A 22554-nucleotide genomic window follows, 5' to 3' on the forward strand; every position below is an offset into this window, starting at 1 on the left:
CGGGATGTCCTCCTTCATTGTCAACGGTCAGCTGGGCATCAGTGGACCAGAGCAAGGGCAGGAAGGAACCCAGCCTCCCACCTGCCCGTCTCCCTCGGGACGAGGCTGCCGTGGGCCGTGCAGAGGACATAAGTGCAGGCCCCTGCGCACTCTGGAGTCTGGCTCAGCCCTGGGCACCCGGCCGCTGCCGAGCCTCTCGCTCTTGCCCTGGGTCAGAGCTGCCTGGGACCCATGGGCGGCTTCGAAGGTCACCTGTACCCGGGGCTGTCCTTCTTCCTGTACGGGCTCCACCAGGCACGGCTGGTCTCCAGGGCGCTGCTGTGGGACTCCCCGGCCCAGTGCCCGCAGCGTGGCGCCCAGGACCGCGGGGCACGGGCAAGGCTGCAGCGCGCGTGCAGCGTGGGCTCACTGAAGATTCTGAGCGCCTGCATCCTCGTGGCCCAGGAGGTGCACAGCGTCCCCCGGCAGTTCGTGCTGCTGACCAAGATGTACCACGAGCGGAGCTTCATGTACCGCAAGCAGTGGCAGCACGTCACCCTCTACGCCTCCTTCCTCCTGAGCGGCTGCGTGGACCTGGCCAGCCAGCACCTGCTGCCGCGCAGGTGCGCCGGGCTGGAGCAGGCGGCCCAGGCCCTGGGCATGTCCATCTTCCTGCCCCTGATGCTGTCACACATGCAGGACACGGAGGGCGTGGAGCTGCGGTCCCACGCGCTGCTCACACAGGCCATGTTCCTGCTCACCCTGGTGCTGACCGCAGAGCTGTGGGCCCCCGACGAGCCGCGGCTGTGGGTGCTGAAGGCCTTCCTGTCCACCGTCACGGGCTCCTGGCTGATACAGATGGGCTTCATGCTGTACAGGCCCATCTCGGGCTACAAGTGGATGGACGACGACCAGAGTGACCTCGCGTTCGTCACCACCTCCTTCTGCGGCCACATGGTCTTGGCGGCCATCCTCATGATCTGGATCCACGGCTGCTCTTGGGTGTGGTACAGCCACGTCTCCGCCAGCGCCCGGCGCCCCAGGGCCCCTGCGGCTCCGGGTGGGTCAGCTGCCTTCCCCGAGTGCCCCACTGGGGGCCCCTGTGGCTCTTCCCGGTTCCATCTGTGAGCAGCGTGCGGAAGACCCTGAAGGAATCAGAGTGGCGTCGGCCCCAGGCCTTGCCCTCCCCCCGCAGCCTCGCAGGCCTGCGCCTTCACCTCCACACCCCCGCCCCGCCCCAAATGTTGGAATAAACAGCTGCACCCTGCTCTGTCCGCCTGACAGCCACCCCCACCCAGCGCACAGAGCAGCAGCTCATCTGGACCCCGTGTGGCCTGCTTCTTCCCCACACTGGGCCAGGGAGGCAGGGAGGGCGATGGGTGAGTGATCGCAAACCAGGGGGTGGCTGGACGCGTAGCCATAGCCGAGGGTCCACGGGGGGAACTGGGAGCACTGGAGCAGGCACCAAGCCCTGTCCAGCTTCCCTCGCCCAGGCCTGGCTCAGACGCCGGGACAGAGCCGGGAGGGGCCTGGGCCATTATCACCCTCTCGCTTCCTTTCACCCTCTACTGGGTGGGGTGTGAGAGGCCGTCCTGGCCTGTGTTCTGTTGCAAGTTCAGGGTGGCAGGCGAGTTGCCGCTGCCCAGGGCTGTGGCCTCTGCACCTGGGGCTCAGGCAGTCTCGGGTCCTGCAGAGGGCAGGTGCTTGCCTGGCATTTAGACGGGGCCCAGGCAGGGCCAGCGTGCAGGGTGCCTGTGCCGTGTTTCCGGCTCCTGTGGCCCCTGCCTCGGTGGGGACGTGGGGCCTGCAGCAGCAATGCTGTCCGCTGGAGGAGGCCGAGGCCCCTGGCATGGAGGTGAGCTGAGCCTTGGGCACAGTCCAGCATCCACGCTTCTGCCTAGCCCTGGGGTATTCCCAGCTGTAGTCTCGGGTGTCACCTGTTTCCTCCACACAGCCCTGCAGCTCACCCCTCCTCTGGCCCAGTGGACGCGAGCATCCTGCTCCCCGCTGCACTCTGTCCGTGGACAAAGCACAGCCATGCGTGGTTCCCTCCGCTCTCCTCTCTGGATGTTAAGCTGCGTCATGTGCAATTCGTAGGCCTGAAAGTTGATTTTTATTTTTGCTATTACAATCAGACCTCATCGCAAGGCAAATCTCTGGCCAGACAAGAGAAGGAAGCCATGTGTGAGGGTTGAGAACAAAACTCGTCAGTGCATCAAGACACCCTCCCCTGCAGATCCGAGCGCCGACAGCGCTCCCAGCCCCGCACGGGCCCTCAGGCCTGCGCCGTCGGGAGCACTTTTGAAGTCTGCTGAGGACGGCGAACTCGCCTTTTGTCGCAAGTACTGTGTCTTACAACGCGACTTCGCTGGGCAAAAGCATAACATGACCAAGGGGCCTGTTGAATGCTGGGGGGGGGGGCCTGCTGGGGGCGCCAAGGCCCCAGCTTACAGCCGGTGCAACCACGCAATGCAATCTTAGCCACTCTGGGAAGCGAAATCAACCACAGACAGATTTCCGGGGGAAAATTGAGAGCCAATTTGGGGGAGAAAGCTGTTATCTTCATCTCGTCCACCAGGGGGCAACATCTCCCCATTACCCTGCAGAAGGCAGTGTCTGCTGGGTGTGGAGTCCTCGGTTCCCAAGAGAGGGAAGCACCACCGAGAGGGTGGGGGAACGGCAAATGGAGCGTGGTCCAGTGTCAGGTGGGCCTGTTTCCGTGGAACTTGGACGTGTGGTCTCGAGCGAGCAGGCTCCAGTCGATGAGACAGAGACGTGCGTGTCTCAGTAAAAGGCGAAAGATTCATACGATCTGAAGAGAAACCGGAGTATAACATGTCTCAGAAACCTCTCGGCCCCTCTGTCTGCCACCCTTTCCATTTGTGGTAGAAGCCGCGTGGGAGCCTGGGGCAGGACGGGGCAGGGTGGGCTGCGTCCCACCGTGGCAGCGCAGGACGGACGCTGGCCCTGGTCCTGCCTGGCAGGGGAGGAGGGCACAGTGGGGCAGCCACAGGCGCTGCAGCCGGTGGGTGTAGTCACGGAGACGGCGGCTCTGCCAGTGTGGACGTCGGGAGGGCTGGGCCCTCAGCTGCTTGACTGTGTGGACAGGCCTGTGTGTGTGTCTGTGTGTGTGTGTGGGGGGGGTGTCGCAGACGTCTGGGGCGGCGTCTGCGGGGTGGGACCCCGTGGCCCAGTGCAGGGCTCCTGAGCAGGGGCCTGATTCGCGTTTCCCGGGGAAGGGCCAGGCCCCGGTGGCACCGGCAGCCCCGAGGCACACTAGAGGCTCCTCCTCAGGGAGCAGAGGCCGCGTTCTTGCACGTTCTTCCTGGGAACGGTCCCACCTCCGGAGAAGCCAGTGCCTGGTCGCTGTGCCCGGCCTGGTCTAACCACAGCCCACAGCCGGCAGACACCAGGGCCGAGGTGGGCACACAGGTCCAACTCAAGAACCAGCGCCGCCCGCGTCCACCTGCAGGTGGCAGCTGTCGGGCCGTGGTTTTCCCTCTCACACCAAGTGGGCGCCTCCTCTCTGACCTCGGCGGCCGGGTAGCCCTCGGACCAGCACCCAGCGTGGCCTTCTTCAGCAGGGGTTGCGGCTCTGTCTCCCTGGCTCGGTGTGGACAGCCCTTCCCGAAGAGGCAGGGCCGTTCTAGAACCATCCGGAACTCTCAGGAAGTGTGTGGCCCACGTTGGCAGATGAGCATGGTAACTGTAAGAGCTGGAGGGAGAGGCGCCATGGCCACGGCTCCCCAGGGCGCACTAAGCCTGCAGGCATGGACAGCCTCCCGCGCTGGCCTCAGCTTTCACACAGCCCTGGCCTCACCACGCACGCGGCGTGACGGGAGCTCCACGGCCACAGCTGCTCCTCCCCGACACCTTCCCCACGTGCCAGGCCGCTCATGTCCACTCCCCCCGCCACAGGCCATACTGCCCCCTGCTCACAGCCCAGGATCCCACCCCCTGGCCCCTACAGGCCACACTGCCCCTCCCCACAGCCCGGGAGCCCACCTCCCTGTCCCCCACAGGCCATGCTGCCCCTCCCCTCAGCCCGGGAGCACACCCCTCCCACAGGCCATGCTGCCCCTCCCCACAGCCCGGAAGCCCACCCCCCCATCCCCCACAGGCCATGCTGCCCCTCTCCACAGCCGGGAGCCTCGCTGGCTAAGTGACAGGTGCACAGGGCGTGGCCTTCATCCTCGGAGCTTCCCCCAGGATGAGCAGAGAGGACCCTGGGGTCTGAGAAGCCACGTGCCCTTCAGAGCACGCAGTTCCGGGCTCTTGGGCTGAGGGTTCTGGTGGCCCCACGAGTGCGGACCTGCTTGTTCACAGGCCCCGCGGGAGCTGCGTGAAGCCGTGCAGAAGCTGCCTTGGGCAGAGAGCAAGGAGACTGGGGCCGGATTTCCATGGGCACCACCTAGGAGCAGAGGAGCCAGCAGTTCAGGGGCCCGGGAGCCACATGGGCCACTTCCCCTTGGCAGGGGCCGCCCCAGAAGTGGACGGGCCATGTGGCGGAATCTGGACCCTCGAGGCGTGGCTGTGTGGTCACAAGGGCCGGGTTCTGTGAGCCGGGGCTCCGTGGCCCTGGCCAATCAGTGCCGGGGGCCTCACCATGAGCAACGCGGGTGAGTGTCTTCCCTCACGCTCCCTCCTCACACTCCCTCCTCCCGACCGCTGCCCCCTGCCCTCAGCATGGGACGGCCTCACTGAGGAGACGGCCCGGTCAGAGGGGGCCTCGGGTCCCGTGGGCCAAACGACCCGCAGGACAACGCTGGTGGGGTCGAGGGCCCAGTCTGTGCTGTTCTGGTGTGGAGTGAGTGCTGTGTGAAGACGGAGCAGGAGCGAGGCGTGGGGTGGTGGGGAAGGGGCCAAGCAGGGCCCGCAGCCACTGGGGAGCCTTCCCACACTCAGTGGTCTCGTGAGAGACGAGCTGGCCCCGGCCGGGCTTCATGAGCAACTGAGCGGCGAGTGCCCACGGGGCCGCTGGCCGTCCCTGGAGGGGACTCAGAGCCGGGCCCAGCGGGGGAGTCGGCGTCACAGGTGCATTAACCACTCACCCCGCGCGGGCCAACTCGAGCACCCTGAGCTCGCCACGCGCATTGGTCGACCAGTTCTTGCTGGACGCCCAGGAATTTGTGAAGTAGGCAGTGCGGGAGCCAGAGCACACGGAGCCTCGGACGCTAGGAGACCGGGTCCTGAGGACTTTAACCACAGTGACCTGACGGACTGCGAGGACGGGGGGTGCAGCCAGGGACGCTGCTTAAGGACAGGAGCAGCGGCTGGGGGAGAGCTGGGCTGCAGAGATGAGGCGACAGAGCGGGCGGCGCGCAGTGGGGGCTCCGTGGAGGGCACGGAGGCAGGGAGAGGGAAGGGGGAGGAGAGAGGGGAGGGAGAGAAACAGAGGCAGAGGCTTGGTTTTCTGGTTGGTGTGATGAGCGAGCGCTGGTTCCAGTGACAGAGCTGGGGACGCAGGAGCAGGAGCATGTGGGAGGCCTGGCGTGGTGAGCGCGTGGGTACAGCAAGGCCGAGGGCTGTGTCAGGGAGACAGACGGCCGGCCATGGTGCCCATACCCAGAGCCAATGGCCTCTACACCCAGAGCCAGGGGGCTGTCTGCCCTGAAACACAGTTCCGGAAGCATCCTGTGGATGTCCCACGTGGCAACGGCACACAGCCCGACGTTTCCGCCAGTCCAGACGGCACACCTGGTGTTGCCTGGAAGGGTGATGGAGCCATTGCTTCGCTTCCTTCTATGGTGGACCCCCTGCCCCTGCCCCGCGGCACCCCAGCCCTTCCATCCGCTGCTGGTCAGACTGGAGTGAGCTTGTTCCACGGCCCAGGCAGCAACCCCAGCCCACACTGAAGTCCAGCGGGAATCCTGCCAACGCCTGTCCTCGGCTTCAGAAAAGTGACTGCGTAGTTCAAGCGGGGTGTCCAGGAGAGCCCCCGAGCCACGCCCCTGCAGGCTGCTGACCCTGCGAGCCTGGGCTGGGGGAGTGGCCCCACTGGCCCCACTGCAGAAGTGCGGCTGTGTGAGGACCTGCCAGACTGCAAACGCCAGGAGCTCGGCCCCTTTCAGAGGCCCTGGCCCGGGGGACCATCCTGCTCCTGAAGGGCGGGCCAGGTGGGCTGAGGGCGGGGCACAGGAGAGGGGGTGGTGAGCCGGGCAGGGCGGAGCCACCAGCCCCCTTTGCCTTCTCCCCACACAGAGCTCATCGGGTCTACAAACCTTATCATTCTGCTGGAGGACGAGATGTTTGCCGATTTTTTCAACACGTTCCTTTCCCTGCCGGTGAGCTCGTGGCTTCATCCAGACATTCGTGTAACCGCCGAACACGCAAACCCACGGACCTGGCACTCACTTCTGGCTTAGCAGTTATTTTATTTTCATGAAATTCCATATGAAAAACTCTTCCAATCTCAGCAAATAAACGTGACCCAGAATGCCACTGATACGCCCAGGACTCCCGCTGTCCAACGTGGAATCCTAACTCCCCAGCCTCCTCCACTGCCTACCCGGAAGTCATTCCCCTCACAATGCTGGCTCCGAGAGCACGGCCTGGAAGGCAGTAGTTCCACCCTCACTGACTGCACCTGACACCCACAGCCCACACCCTACCCAGAGTGCACCTGGCACCCAGTCCACCCCTACCCAGAGTGCACCTGGCACCCACACCCTACCCAGAGTGCACCTGGCACCCACACCCCACACCCCTACCCAGAGTGCACCTGGCACCCACACCCTACCCAGAGTGCACCTGGCACCCAGTCCACCCCTACCCAGAGTGCACCTGGCACCCACACTCCACACCCCTACCCAGAGTGCACCTGGCACCCACACTCCACACCCCTACCCAGAGTGCACCTGGCACCCACACCCTACCCAGAGTGCACCTGGCACCCACACCCCACACCCCTACCCAGAGTGCACCTGGCACCCACACCCTACCCAGAGTGCACCTGGCACCCACACCCCACACCCCTACCCAGAGTGCACCTGGCACCCACACCCTACCCAGAGTGCACCTGGCACCCAGTCCACCCCTACCCAGAGTGCACCTGGCACCCAGTCCACCCCTACCCAGAAGTGCACCTGGCACCCACACCCTACCCAGAGTGCACCTGGCACCCACACCCCACACCCCTACCCAGAGTGCACCTGGCACCCACACCCTACCCAGAGTGCACCTGGCACCCAGTCCACCCCTACCCAGAGTGCACCTGGCACCCACACCCTACCCAGAGTGCACCCTGGCACGCACACCCCACACCCTACCCAGAGTGCATCTGGCACCGCATTCCAACCCCTACAAAGAGTGCACCTGGCACCCACACCCCACCCATTCCCAAATGCACCCACACACTGAGAGAGAGGATGTGAGGAGAGGAGGTGAGGAGAAGAGGAGAGGAGGAGGTGAGGAGAGGAGGAAGTGAGGAGAAGAGGAGGTGAGGAGAGGAGGTGAGGAGAGGAGAGGAGAGGAGGAGGAGGTAGTGGGGAAGAGGAGAGGAGGAGGAGAGGAGAGCAGGAGGTGAGGAGAGGAGGTGAGGAGAGGAGGAGGTGAGGAGAGGAGGAGAGGAAGAGGTGAGGAGGTGAGGAGAGGAGGAGGTGAAGGGAGGAGGAGGGGAGGAGGAGGTGAGGAGAGGAGGAAGTGAGGAGAAGAGGAGGTGAGGAGAGGAGGAGAAGAGGAGGTGAGGAGGAGAGGAGGAGGTGAGGAGAGGAGAGGAGGAGGTGAGGTGAGGAGGTGAGGAGATGAGGAGGAGGTGAGGAGATGAGGAGGAGAGGAGGAGGTGAGATGGAGAGGAGAGGAGAGGAGGAGGTGAGATGGAGAGGAGAGGAGAGGAGGAGGTGAGGAGAGGAGAGGAGAGGAGGAGGTGAGGAGGAGAGGAGGAGGTGAGGAGATGAGGAGGAGGTGAGGAGAGGAGAGGAGAGGAGGAGGAGTGGAGACGAGGATCTGGAAGCCGCAGAGGCAGAGCAGGGACCACCCAGCAGGGAACAAAGGCCTTGCACAGCGCAGACAGACAGACAGACGGCTGTGCAGTGCTCAGCCCTAGGTGCCCAGGGAGAGATCCAGAGAGCAGCCAGGCGCTCAGGCAGCCACACTGGCTCTGGGTCAGACAGGCCCTGCCTGGGAGTCTCGATGGCATCCCTAGGGTGACCAGAGACCCCCGGGGACATTGGGGCAAACAGGCACCGGCTCAGGCTCACAGAACCTTCCAGAAGCACAGTGACGGGGAAAGGCACGAGGCCATCCTGGGCACTAAGGCCACTGCAGTCAGTGGGACACAGCTGCACTGTGCTGAATCTCCTACCAGCTCACACCCTTCAGTTCACACCCTGCCAACTCACACCCTGCCTGCTTACACCTGCCAGTTCACACCCTGCCTGCTCACACCCTGCCAGTTCACACCCTGCCTGCTCACACCCTGCCAGTTCACACCCTGCCAACTCACACTCTGCCAGTTCACACCCTGCCAGTTCACACCCTGCCTGTTTACACCCTGCCAGTTCACACCCTGCCTGCTCACACCCTGCCTGCTCACACCCTGCCTGCTCACACCTCTGCCAGCTCACACCCTGCCAGCTCACACCCTTCAGTTCACACCCTACCAGCTCACACTCTGCCTGTTCACACCCTGCCAGTTCACACCCTGCCTGCTCACACCCTGCCTGCTCACACCTCTGCCAGCTCACACCCTGCCAGCTCACACCCTTCAGTTCACACCCTACCAGCTCACACTCTGCCTGTTCACACCCTGCCAGTTCACACCCTGCCTGTTTACACCCTGCCTGCTCACACCCTGCCTGCTCACACCTCTGCCAGCTCACACCCTTCAGTTCACACCCTACCAGCTCACACCCTACCAGCTCACATCCTGCCTGCTCACACCCTGCCAGCTCACACCCTGCCAGTTCACATCCTGCCTGCTCACACTCTGCCTGTTTACACCCTGCCTGTTCACACCCTGCCAGCTCACACCCTGCCAGTTCACACCCTGCCTGCTCACACCTCTGCCAGCTCACACCCTTCAGTTCACACCCTACCAGCTCACACCCTGCCAACTCACACCCTGCCTGTTCACACCTCTGCCAGCTCACACCCTTCAGTTCACACCCTACCAGCTCACACTCTGCCTGTTCACACCCTGCCAGTTCACACCCTGCCTGCTCACACCCTTCAGTTCACACCCTACCAGCTCACACCCTGCCAGCTCACACCCTACCAGCTCACACCCTGCCTGCTCACACCCTGCCAGCTCACACCCTGCCCATGGATTCCTGTCCCACGGCTGGCCCCCTGACAGCACAGTGACTCTGGGCTGCTCTGAGAGGGGCCCAAGGCCTCTGGCTCAAGCCAGCCGACAGCAGTCAGCAAAACCCCTTCCAATCCTCCATAACCTCACCTCTGGACCTCACCTCCTGCCACACACCCCCTACCAGTAACAAGCGGTCCTCAGACCTGTGTGTGCACCCCAGGACTGGGACGCCTCAGGGGCCTGTTGTACAATGTGGGTAGCCCTGCCACTTTCCTAAAGGGCCGAGGGAGGGGCCGGACACTGACCAATAGAGTTCTGAGCTCAGTCTGGGAGGACGGTCAGGCTGCCGTGACTGCAGCTCAAGCCCAGCCCCCATGGGCACTTCGAGACAGCAGGTGCCACGGTGGCTCGGCTTACCCTCAATCGGACACACCGCGGTGGCTCGGCTTACGCTCAGTCGGACACACCGCGGTGGCTCGGCTTACGCTCAATCGGACACACCGCGGTGGCTCGGCTTACGCTCAATCGGACACACCGCAGTGGCTCGGCTTACCCTCAATCGGACACACCGCGGTGGCTCGGCTTACGCTCAGTCGGACACACGAAGAAGCCGTCCCTCGGTTTCAGAGCCGGCTGCCTCCGTGGCAGTCCCCGCTCCGTGCCTCAGCCTCTCCCGGGGGGACACTCTGGGAGCATGCCCCCACCCCGAGTTCACAGCCCTGATCTTCACAGCTCAGTCCTCTGCTGTCTCCAGCCCGGGATCTGGGTGACTCCAAAGCCGTTCCTCACCTGGGGAGGCCTCGGACCCTGGTCTAATTCTGGATCCCCGCTCTGCACAGGGGAGCAGCCGGAACATCAGCGTCTTGTCCTTGCCCACAGCGGGTGGCTCCCAGGACCACAACGCGGGGCAGCTCAGCCGGGCGGGAGACTTTGTGCAACTCGACTCAGTGGAATGAACTTCAGATGTGGCGTCCGCTGACCTGGGGGCCGTGACCGCGGGGGCGGTGCTCCGAGCAGGCACAGCAGCCCCATGCCTGTCTCCTGTCTCCTTGTGCAGGTCTTTGGGCAGACGCCATTCTATACCGTGGAGAATTCACAGTGGAGCCTGTGGCCAGACATACCTTACGACCTGGTGAGTCAGCCATGAACGTTGGGCGGTCGGGGCAGGGCAAGGGGAGCTGCATTGGAGGGTGAATCGGGAGAGGGAGGGGAGGTGGAGGGGCCCAAGGGTGGCCCTGGAATGAACCGTGAGGCAGGGGCAGAGCCGCGGGCACCGACGAGGCAGGCGGCTCTGCTTTGAGCGCCACTGCCCCTCAGGCAAGCAGTGCCTGGCCAGGCTCCCTTCTCTCGTGTCCACTACGTACTAGTGTACGACTGTTGGGCGGGAGTGCGTGGAGCTCTGTGCCAAGGTGACCTTTGAGGCCACTCGGAAGCGGGAAAGCGTGGGGGTTGATGGACGGGGCTTACCTGGTGTGAGACGGGGAGTGCGTCCCCGGGGCCGTGAGGTCGGGACTGGGGTGGGGGTGTTTCCGAGGCGGATCACGGTGAGACGCCAGCGCAGTTCTCGGACCCCTGTTCACTCTCCTCCAGGGACACGACTTTCTCTAACCTTCCTTCCGGATGACATGGTTTTTCCTTTCCCTGTCTGCTTTCTCGTCTCTGCTTTCCCCTTCCTGCCGTGCTTTTCCACTGTGTAGGTGTGACACCTGCCACCTGCACTTCCCCTCCAGGCCCTGCCCACACCAGGGTCGCAGTGTCTCTGAGTCGTGCAGAGCCAAGAAGAGACGCCAACCCTGGTTGCACACATGGCTTCCCTAAGAGAATCTGACACTCACATTTCCCACGTTTCTCTGCCCTTTCTGGTAGCTTGGACCCACGGGCACCCGTCCTGGACCCCAAACACTGTCACGCATGAGCCTCGGTGTGTTTGTGCACATGCTGTGTGATTGATACAGGCTGGGTATATGTGAGAAATTACAAGTGCGCCCACCAAGAGGTGAGCGGGAGTGCCGTGACCCCACACCCCGGAACAAGACTTTTTCTGCTGCCTGTGCCAGGCAAGGCTTAGCGCTTCACTCAGACAGCTTCCCCTGGGAGGCAGGGAGCTCTGAGGAGCGACCAGGCTTTTCCCTTCCCGTCCTCCAGCTTCGTCTGCTGTCCCCTGGGTGCTGTTTTAATCAGCACCCACCCGGCTCCTTCCAGCCAGATCCCACAGATGGGAATTCCCTAACTGCCCCAGCCGAGCGCCACGTCCTGGCAGTTCAGCTCCATGCACCTATTCTGTTGCTGTTCTGTCTGAACTCCAGATTGCCAAGTACAAAGGACTCTTGACCTGGTTGGAGAAATACCGGTTACCTTTCTTCTGTAAAACGAACTTGTGCTTCCATTACATTCTCTGCCAGGAGCTCATCAGTTTCATCAAATCCCCGGAAGGAGGTAAGAGTGTGTGTACCTGTGCATGTGTGTGTGCCTGTGTGCGTGCATGTGTGTACCTGTGCGTGTGTGTGCCTGTGTGCATGCATGTGTGTACCTGTGCGTGTGTATGCCCGTGCACGCATGCATGTGTGTACATGTGCATGTATGTGCCTGTGCACGTGTGTGTGCCTGTGCACGTACATGTGTGTGCCTGTGCATGTGTGTGTTCCTGTGTGCGTGCATGTGTGTACCTGTGCGTGTGTGTGCATGTGCACGTGTGTGCGTCTGTGCGCGTGCATGTGTGTGCCTGTGCGTGTGCATGTGTGTGCCTGTGTGTGTGTACCTGTGCGCGTGCATGTGCGTACCTGTGCATGTGTGTGTACCTGTGCATGTGCACGTGTGTGTGCCTGTGCACGTACATGTGTGTGCCTGTGCATGTGTGTGTTCCTGTGTGTGCATGTGTGTACCTGTGCATGTGTGTGCCTGTGTACGTGCATGTGTGTACCTGTGCATGTGTGTGTGCTGTGCGCGTGTGTGCGCCTGTGCACGTGCATGTGTGTACTGTGCATGTGTGTGCCTTGCACGTGCATGTGTGTACCTGTGCATGTGTGCCTGTGCGTGTGTGTGCCTGTGTGTGTACCTGTGCGTGTGCACGTGTGTGTGTGTGTGTGTAGAAACAGAGAGGCCCTACTACAAAGCAATCCACTCCTACAAGGTGCAAATGCTGAGTTTGTGACAAGTGGGTGGCCCAGCCCACAGTGCAGCAGTACACTGTCTGCTGAAAACCATCACCCAGAGCAGTGAGCAGGGGTCACATGGGCTGGTCTGTGGGCCTCACAAGATGAAACTGCCCGTGCATACCGGGGTCCGACAAATCTCACCGCTTCCGTCCCACCAGCTGGCCTACACACCGTCATTTCTTACCTGGGAACTAAAACCGTCTCCTAACACAACTTGCTTCTGACCTTGCTGTCCTGCTAACAGCAGCCCAAGTGGGCCTTCCAAATCTCACCTGAGGAGGAGCGTTCCGAGGAGATGGGACAGTGGGACGCTCCCAGAATTTGTCTCCTCGCCTGGCTGACCACAAGGGTGGCATCTGTTGATGAAACTGCTTTGGAACTCTGAGTCTGTTGAGACTGTAGGCCGTGCATGTCAGTCAGTGTCACTCAAGGCTGGTTCTCACACGGTGACAGCCACATAGCCATAGCCCGGGACAGGCAGAGCTGTGCACCTGTTCCTGGAGCAGCTGGCACAAAGCTCGTGTGAGCCAGGGTGAGCAAGGAGGACCGAGTCGTCCACACACCAGGGGTCTGTGCTCCGAGTGCTGTTTCTGCTCTGGTCGAAGAGGCACAGCAGAGGGGAGTGTGGCCACTCTTGCTGCACCTCCCCAGGGCACACCCAGTCCTTCCAGGGAAGTGAAGGTCCGACATCCCTCTCCCCCTGCGTTTCTCTTTCTCGTGGGAGGCAGACATTAAAGAGCAGGACACTGAGATGCTGCTGCACACATGGAGAAAGCTGGGAACAGACAACTAATGACTAGGAACAGGTGCAGGCTCAGAAAAGACCCAAGAAGACCTGAGTTCATCCCCCAGGCTGATCCCTGGCACAGAAACATCCTGCAAACTCCAAACATCAAAAACAAACATCATAGCGAAACTCAGAAAACTCTAAGTGTTGCTGTGGATTCGTTCTGAGAGGAGGAGTGCGGTGGGGGCAAGAGGCACGGAATCACGCCACAGACACCGGGAGTCTGGAGAAAGCAGGCCAGAGGTGAGCAGCTCGCAGACTCATTTATTTCAGTTGGTGCAGCAGCTTATATAGCTGAGGCAGCCAATCCGGTCAAGGGGCAGTTTATGCCCTAACCAATCACTGCCTGTTGCCAGGCAGGCTCCATTGCCAGGTGCGTCCTGAAGCCATTCCTGAGTAACTGACGCTCGATTGCCAGTGGCCATCTTGGCATGGCCTTCTCATTCCACCACATCTAGGAAGCAGTGGATTTCCAGAAGTTCTGCATTATTAGATTGAAATGACCAAAAAACTCATGGAAATGACTAGCCTTCAGCCAGAAAACTCATGGAAATGACCAGCCTTCAGCCAGAAAACTCATGGAAATGACCAGCCTTCAGCCAGAAAACACATGGAAATGACCAGCCTTCAGCCAGAAAACTCATGGAAATGACCAGCCTTCAGCCAGAAAACGCATGGCATACAAAGAAACAGGAAAGCAGGACCCTTTTAAGTGGAAATATACAAATCAAAAGAAACTGTCCCTGAAAAAGCCCTGTTGTCAGATCTATTAGACAAAGACTATGAAACAACGGTCTCAAAGGTGCTCCAAGACCCAAGGGGAGAGGTGGAGAAGTGACAATGATGTATGAGCAGAGTGGAAGTGTCCGTTAAGAGAGAGAAAGCCTAAAAATAATCCAAAAAGAAAACTTTGAGCTGAAAGTACAATAGAAGTGAAAAGTCCACCAGAGAGACTCAAAGGCAGAAGAACCTGGAAGCCGAAGACAAGACAGAGGAGCAGAAGTGATGGAGGCTGAGGAAGGGGCGCAGGACCTAAGGGCACCGGGGCACCGGCAGGCAGAGCAGCGCTGCACTGTGAGGTCCCAGGGAAGAGGAGGGGCAGAGCCGGCGAGAGGACACTGCATAGACACGGCCACAAAACCTGACAGAATTCGCGCATGCGGGTCCCACAGTTAATGGTTAATGCTCTGGACTCTGAAATATGCGAATGCGAACAGGCATGAGGCTCGATGGACTGCTCTAAGACGAGCTCAAGGCCACACCAAGACACATTATAATCGAGCTCTCGGGACACGAACGCGGCAGAGAGGAGACTCACCACTCACAGGGATCCTCAGGAGATCACACGTTGATTCCTCACGGAGACTTTTTTTTTTTTTTTTGACAGGCAGAGTTAGACAAAGAGAGAGACAGAGAGAAAGGTCTTCCTTCCGTTGGTTCACTCCCCAAGCAGCCACTACGGCCAGCGCTGCACCAATCCGAAGCCAGGAGCCAGGTGTTTCTCCTGGTCTCCCATGGGGTGCAGGGCCCAAGCACTCGGGCCATCCTCCACTGCACTCCCTGGCCACAGCAGAGAGCTGGACTGGAAGAGGAGCAACCGGGACAGAATCCGGCGCCCCGACCGGGACTAGAACCCGGTGTGCTGGCACCGCAGGTGGAGGATCAGCCTAGCGAGCTGCGGCGCTGGCCCCTCATGGAGACTTTCAAGTCCAGAGCCCAGTGAGCTAATACATTCAAATTCCTAAAATCGAAAACAAACCACAGACAACCAGTGACCAGAGTCTACGCAGGAAAACTTTCTGTGAAAACAGAGAGAAGTGACTCAGCCCCAGAGAAACAGAAGCTGGGGAGCTCCCGGGGACCTGCCTGAGGGAGCCTTGCATGGCGGGCGGTGGAGGCCAGGACTCAGGGAAGTGGGGCGTGGACCCGGGGAAAGCCGGGTCACCGACAGCAGCTTGTTAGCGCTCTCTGCTGCTTATTTAACAGACGGGTAGTTTTTACAGAGCCGATTAGGCTAAAGGCTGGCATAACCGCAACTCTGATTTGTACTTTGATTCCATTTTGTTGTCCCCGTACGAGAGTCGAATGCAGGCTGCCACACGACTGGTTAATGTCTGGGGGCACCCAGGTGTGACGATGCAGCGTTTTGTACACCAACACCAGAAGGAATGGAGGCAGAGCCGTTACGGAGCCGACTGGTACGTGACTGAAGCTACGCTGTCACAAACCATGCTCGAGTGTTCTCCACCTGCAGGGTTAAACACGGCCCCGCTGACCACCAGGAAACAGCGTGGGATGAAGCAGAGACGCGCAAGGAACTCAGACGCCAACAGACCCAGGAGACGAGAGCAGCGGCGCGGAACTGAGGACCGAGAAGGACCTGAGGCAGTGGAGAACAAATGGCAAATGACAGAAGGCCCCCACTTACTGGTAATTTCTGAGTGCAACGGACTGAACGCTTCAACCAAAGGGCAGAGGATGGCAGAATAAATTAAAAAATAAGGCCCAGCTTCATGTGTCTGCAAGAGACTTCCTCCAATCACAGAGCCGATGCTACAGTTTGTCCGGCAGGGACCACGGGGAAGAGCTCAGGGCTGGATGAAGTCCTTAGACTGGAGCCCCAGCACCCAGTCCTGGTGGCTCCGTAAGAAGAGGGAGGGACAGCGCTGTGACGCCAGCATCCCACATGGACACAGGTTTGAGTCCTGGCTGCTCCACTTCCAATCCAGCTCCCTGCTAAGGGCCTGGGAAAGCAGCAGAAGATGGCCCAAGTGCTTGAGTCCCTGCACCCGTGTGGGAGACCTGGAAGAAGCTCCTGGCTCCTGGTGTCAGCCTGGCCCAGCCCTGACTGTTGTGGCCATTTGGGGAGTGAGTCAGTGACTGGAAGATCTCTCTCTCTTTCTCTCTCTCTCTCTCTCTCTTTCTGTTTCTTCCTCTCTCTCTGTAACTCTTTCAAATAAATAAATAAATAAATCTTTTTAAAAATTCTAAGAAGGAGCCGCCAGCCAGCCACACAAACACACGTGCTCCCCGTCTTCTCATGCCCTGTGCTGCCTTGGGGACTCTGCCAGAAGGCCCTCACCACGTGCGACCCTAGCCTCGCCCCTCAGAACCGTGGGCCAAAGTGAACCGGTTTCCTTTCTCTTTTTTTAAAGATTTTTATTTATTTGAGAGGTGGAGTCACAGACAAAGGAGGGAGAGTCAGAGGGAGAGTTCAGCTGCCGGTGAACCTGTTTTCTTTCCAACTCTCCGAGTCTGAGGTGCTGCTGTGTCCAACAGAAAACAGACTAACAGAGACGTGAACGGCAGAAAGCGAGTGGATGGGAAAAAGACGCCGCATGAGAGCAGTCGCCCACACAACACGCTGCTGCCTGCAGCAACTGCCACAAAACGAGCTTCGGAAGTCACGAGGACAAAGGACGTGGTACGTTGATGCGAAGTTCAGCATTGCCAGGTCGCCCCATAATTACGAACATCTGTAACCGGACGGACCACCGCAATACAAGCAGCAGGTGGAAAGTCCGTACACAGGAGCAGCTGTAATTCTATACTCAGATCGAACCGTCTGAAGAGGAAATCCTAAACACAGCTTCAGGGGCTGGCACTGTGGCACAGCAGGCTAAGCCACATCTACCAGAGTGCTGGTCGCAGGCCCAGCTGCTTGCTGCCGATCCGGCTCCCTGCTAACGATCCTGGGAATTCAGTGGAAGACGGCCAAGCGCTTGGACCCTTGCCATCCATGTGGGAGACCTGTGTGGAAAATTCTGGCTCTTGGCTTCAGCCCGGCCCAGCCATGGTTGTTGTGGCCACTGGAGAGTGAACCAGGAGATAAAATCTCTCTCTGTCTCTCCCTCTCTGTCACTCTGCCTTTCATATAAATAAATTTTAAAGTAAATAAATAGAAACTAAAAATAACTCCAGATGAATAAAAGACTTAAATGGAAGACCTAAAACTCAAAGGAAAACACAGAACAAAATCTCTATGACGTTGTATTTGACAGTGATTTCTCGGATGAGGCAAAAAAAAATTAGACTTCAGGTAAGATTTTTAAATGTATGTATCAAAAAGACTTAGTGGCTGGCGCCACGGCTCACTAGGCTAATCCTCTGCCTGCGGCACCGGCACCCCGGTTTCTAGTCCCGGTCGGGGCGCCGGATTCTGTCCCGGTTGCTCCTCTTCCAGGCCAGCTCTCTGCTGTAGCCCGGGAAGGCAGTGGAGGATGGCCCAAGTCCTTGGGCCCTGCACCTGCCTGGGAGACCAGGAGGAAGCAACTGGCTCCTGGCTTCCGATAGGCGCAGCGCCAGCCGCAATGCGCCGGCCGTAGCGGCCACTTGGTGGGGTGAACCAATGGAAAAAGGAAGACCTTTATCTCTGTTTCTCTCTCTGTGTCTAACTCTGTCAACGGAAATACCTGAAAATCACTTCGCCTGGTAACGGAGTGATATCTACAATACGCAGAGAACTGAACCTCAACAAGAAGACACAGCAGACAAACACATGATGCAAAACTGGGCAGGGGGCCCGAGTGCAGTTTCTGCAGCGAAGATGCACAAGTGACCCGTGGGCACGTGGGCACGTGCAGGCGTGCTCAGCACCCCTAATCTCAAGGGAAACACAAGTCACGGCCACGGCTAGTAGCCACCTCACACCCATCAAGATGCCCATGGCCGAAAGCCACAAACAGCTGTTGGTGAGGCCGCGCAGCCCAGAGCCCATGCGTCCTGGGTGGGACGTCACGTGGTGCAGCTGCGGGCAAAGCTTTTTGGAAGTTCCTCAAACACCGGAAACAGAGCGAGCATGAGACCCAGCAGGCCTCCCCCGGGTGCACAAATGGGGCCTCAAAGGGGCATCTGTCGTCCATGCCTACAACAGCGTTCACACAGCTGAGATGCGGGAGCCACCAGGTGTCTGTCAGCAGGCGAATGAATAAGCCAAGTGTGGCCTCTGCACACACGGGGCGATCGCACGGCACACGCGTCCCGCAGGGACGTGTGCCCGTCACCGAGAGGCAGGCTGCATGAGCCACCTCACGGGGACCTGGAGACGGGAGGCGCGTGGGGCTGCTGGGGGCGGCCGGGAGTGGGTGTTCAGTGGGCGCAGAGGCTGTTTTCCAGGAGAAGGCAGTTCTGGGGTGCAGGGAGGTGACGGTCACACAGCGCTAATGAGCGCGTGCCATGGGCGGACACTGCGTGCCCTCGCGCCACTCCTGCGTTCACTGCCCGCTCGCTGCTCCCACACCCCTGCCTCGGCGCACACCCAGCACCCCACCGAGGCTGCCCGGGTGTGCACAGCGAATGGGGGCCTGGCTGTGCGCGAGGCGGGCGGCTGGGAAGAGCTCCTTCTCTCTCTCACCGTGGACTCTTCCTGGCAGCCAAGATGATGAGGTGGAAGACGGCAGACCAGTGGCTGCTCCAGAAGTGCGCTGGTGGGGTCCGGGGGATGTGGCGCTTCTGCTCCTACCTCAAGGGCAGTGCAGGTGCGTTCCCGCCGTCCTGGCCTCTGCAAGCTCTGCCAGCGCCCAGGTGCCCCAGGGCCCCGTCGGCAGCCATGAGCGTCTGCGGTGACCGCCAGATAAACACCCGTGGCTCTGGGAGGTTGGGGTGCAAGCGCTCAGAGTCCCCGCATTCATCATTCATTCATTCGTCACGCACTCACTGGCATCTCTCGAGCCCCTGCAGGGCACCGCTGTGTTTTGAGAGACACCAAGCTGGACAAGAGCTGAGAGCCTGCTCTGCGAAGCTGCCGCCATGGCGGGAGACAGACCGCAAACGGTGCCGGGCCCACAGCCTCCTGGCCTGTTGAGTCCAGGCTGCTGGGGCCCGGCAGTGGCTGCAGGCAGGGGTGGGCAGCCCGGCTCGGCAGGGACAAGCCTGTGTTGCAGGGGTGACACCCGGGCTCCAGGGAGCAGGCGAGGGCCTCACACTTGGCCCTGGCAGGGTGCCCACAGCGGGCTGTGGCTGCTGGCACCTTGGCTCCTGTGTCCTTCTGACGACTGCCTGGGGTCCATGGCCCAGAAGGTGTTCTACCCCTCCCCCACCCCGCAAATGTCCCCCGGTCCACCCTCCGAGCTCACGGTTTCCCCAAAGTGACAGCTTTTCTAACAGCAAAACGTCACCAAGGCCTCCACGTTCCCCGCTCACCGGCAGGGGAAACCTCAGCCCCGGGGAGTGGTCGCTGGGGTCGCTGGGGTCACTGGGGACGCTGGGGACGGGGGTGCAGCCCCGTGCCTGCCCCTCTGGTCCCCAGGGGAAGAGCTGGTGGATTTCTGGATCCTCGCTGAGAAGATCCTGAGCCTGGATGAGACAGACCCGGAGGTGGAGGACCACTACCTGTCCCTCCTGCTGGCGCTGAAGGCCACCCACCTGCAGGAGGGCTCCCGCGTGCTGACCCTCTGCAACGTGAACATCAGTAAGGAGCCCGCCCTTCTCGGTCTGCAGGCCCGTGTTCCCCTGGGAGCGTGTGGAAGGCACCCACAGTGCCCAGGGTGGCCCGAGGTGTGGCCCGCGGGAAGGGTGGCCGGAGGCCCTGGAGAGGGCTAGGGACGGGTGTTGAGGGGCCCCTGTGCCCTCTGAGCCCGGGACCGTGGCCATTTTTTCTTTTGGACTAGAATTCTCCAGAACAGACTACAGCCTGTGGCCAAACGGGCTTTCTCTGCGTTTATTTTTACTTATTGAGACGTAGGCACGGAGCGGACACTCGTGCGCTCCCCAATGCCCCTAACAGCTGAGGCTGGCCCAGACCAAAGCTGGGGCCGCACACTCAGTCCAGGTCCCCCTGAGTGCCAGGGACCCCAGACCTTGGCCGTCACCGCCGCCTCCCGGGGAGCGCTGCGGCCGCAAGCTGGAGCCGGGCGCTCCCGCGGGGACAGGGCTGCGGTGGCCACGAGGCCAAACGCCCGTGCAGCGCCGGCTTCGAGGGCGGAGATCCAGGAGGAAGGCGGTGTGGCCCACAGGCCCGGAGCGCGGAGACCAGGGCCGGCCCGGGCCCCACAGCGCCAGGCCCAGCGGGTGTGCGCGATTTCCCCCTCGCACCCCGGCCCAGGCCCTCCTCCGTCTGGATGACCTGAGGACCCCGTGCCGCGGCCGTGCCCCCGCCACCGCTCAGTACAGCATCACAGTGACGGGGAGGGTGGGGAGACGGTGGCCGGGCGTGGGCGGAGCCCCGGGACGGCCTCGGCGTGCTGCTGCGCCGCCCCGCCCGAGCGCCCGAGCAGCCCCGACGCCGGGGAAACCGTAGGCACGCGCCAGTCCGGCTGGGCCGGCGCACGTCACCCCCGCCCCTCCCGGGCCTTTCTGCCCGGCACACGTGACTTCCGCCCAGCACACTTCCGGCCGGGCGTTCTGTCACTCCCGCCCTACACGTCACTTCCGCCCCGTACAAGTCACTCCCGCCCGGCACACGTGACTTCCGCCCAGCACACTTCCGGCTGGGCGTTCCGTCCCTTCCGCCCGGCACACGTGACTTCCTCCCAGCACACTTCCGGCCGGGCGTTCTGTCCCTTCCGCCCGGCACACATGACTTCCGCCTGGCACACGTGACTTCCGCCCAGCACACTTCCGGCCGGGCATTCTGTCACTCCCGCCCCTCCAGGTCCCTTCCGCCCTACACGTGACTTCCGCCCATACACGTCCCTTCCGCCCCGTGCACGTCCCTTCCGCCCGGGCGTCCCCTCACGCCCGCCCCTCTCGCTCCGCGCAGAGTCCCTGCTGAACCTGTGCGTCTGGCATCCCAACCAGTCGACCACGCGGAGGGAGACCCTCGGCCACATGCAGAAGGTGGCGCTCTTCAAGCTGCAGAGCTACTGGCTCCCCAACTTCTACACGCACGCCAAGGCGGCGCTGGCGCGCGAGGAGGCGTGCCGCGGCCTGCTGCGGGAGTACGAGGGCCGCCTGGGCAGCGTGCGCGGCGCGCGCGCCGGCGGGCTCCCCCTCAACATGAGCATCCGCAAGGGGCTCCCCGCGCAGAGGCGCTACTCCAGCAGGGCGGCCAAGAGGAAGCTGTGGCTGCAGCTGGACCCCAGCGCCCAGTGTCTGGACACGGAGCTCCGGCCGGACGCCGGCCAGGCGCGGCCGCCGGGGACGCCGGGTCGGCACGCGCCGCCCTCCGCAGAGCTGGGCTCGGACCAGACGGCCGCCCGGTCCCGGGAGAAGGGCCTCGCGCCTGCCTGGAAGCTCAGCGCGAAGAAGGCCGCGGGCCGCCTGCGCATGGAGGGCCTCTTTGAGGCCAGGCTCTCCACGCTCCTGCGCACCGCCACCCCCATCATCAGCCACCCCTCCCCGGTGACCGTCAGGGGAGCGTCCGGGCAGAGCCTGCCCTGCGCCTACACCCACTGGGCCCTGTGTGCCGACGCCTGTGCCGGGGGCCCCTTCCGGGACTACCTGAGGAAGATGAGGCTGACGGTGGAGGCCCAGCTCCTGGACCTGTGGCAGGACCTGCACCACTTCCTCAGCGTCCTGATGAGCAACAGGGCGACCGGCAGGGCCGCCTTCCGCCACGTGCTGAGCGACCGGATCTGCGAGCTCTACCTAAGCGAGCAGAGCCGCCCGCGCCTGCCGCTCAAGCCGCAGACCCTGCGGGGCTTGAGGGAGCTGCTGCCCTCCGGGGACGTGAACCCCTGGATCCCCAAGGCCCAGAAGGAGATCTGCAAGGTGGGCCCTCCCCAGGGCCCGCCACCTGCCTCCCGCGGTGCCCGCCCCGCCCGGGGCCCCGTCCTCTCGAGGCGCCCAGCCAGTCAGCTCTCAGGGAGAAGGGGGCTGGCCGGGACCCCAGCCCCCTCACTGCGAGTGACAGTGTAGAAGGATGCTCCATGCAAAGGAAGAAACTTGGGGGGGGGGGGGCCTTAAACCAAAGCTGTCGCCAGAGACAGGAGTCGCTATGTAATATCAGAAGGAGCCATTCCACAGGAACATATAACAATGATAAATACGCGTGCACCCACCCAGGCACTCAGATATATAAAGCAAACGTTGACAGATCCAAGCGGAGAAATAGTGAGAGAGTTCCATACCCCACTGTCAGAGACCTTTCACACGGGAAAATGCAGAAACGACAAAGCCAAGTGACCTGGACAGACACAGAACTTTCTAGCTGAGCCGATAGAATCCTCCCTGTCCTCAGGTGCACACGGGCTCGCCAGGCTCCATCATGTAGTCGGTCTCAAGCCCTAAAAACACCAGGGTTGGAAATACTCCCGGAACTTCTTGTTTGATCACAATAGAGCAAGTTAGAAATCATAATAGAGAAAATAGGAAAAAAATGACAAATACAATTAAACAGCACATTCTTAGCTTCTGAGTCAAAGGGAAAAGCAAAAAGGAAACTGGAAGATACTCTGAGGCGGTAAACATAGGAACAGACGATCTTGAAACTTAAGAGGGGTTTCCAT

At 61.3% G+C, this 22554-nt stretch overlaps 2 protein-coding genes across 2 annotated transcripts in view; both read left to right on the forward strand.

The window, feature by feature from the left end:
* Positions 1 to 231: 231 nt before the first annotated feature.
* On the forward strand, positions 232 to 1260 carry LOC133773852 (transmembrane epididymal protein 1A-like). Its single transcript, XM_062211405.1, has 2 exons — positions 232 to 1039; positions 1175 to 1260. Exons 1-2 carry the CDS (start codon positions 232 to 234, stop codon positions 1258 to 1260), a joined length of 894 nt encoding a protein of 297 aa, XP_062067389.1.
* Positions 1261 to 4585: 3325 nt separating this feature from the next.
* Positions 4586 to 22554, forward strand: part of RGSL1 (regulator of G protein signaling like 1) — a 43957-nt gene continuing 25988 nt past the window's right edge. The window contains exons 1-7 of the mRNA XM_062211406.1: positions 4586 to 4598; positions 6181 to 6263; positions 10284 to 10358; positions 11533 to 11662; positions 18541 to 18645; positions 19416 to 19577; positions 20868 to 21817. Coding sequence (XP_062067390.1) covers positions 4586 to 4598; positions 6181 to 6263; positions 10284 to 10358; positions 11533 to 11662; positions 18541 to 18645; positions 19416 to 19577; positions 20868 to 21817 — 1518 coding nt within the window. The remainder of the gene's footprint in view (positions 4599 to 6180; positions 6264 to 10283; positions 10359 to 11532; positions 11663 to 18540; positions 18646 to 19415; positions 19578 to 20867; positions 21818 to 22554) is intronic.

This window comes from Lepus europaeus, chromosome 14 (genome assembly GCF_033115175.1).
Source record: "Lepus europaeus isolate LE1 chromosome 14, mLepTim1.pri, whole genome shotgun sequence".
In the NCBI taxonomy this organism is placed as follows: Eukaryota; Metazoa; Chordata; class Mammalia; order Lagomorpha; family Leporidae; genus Lepus; species Lepus europaeus.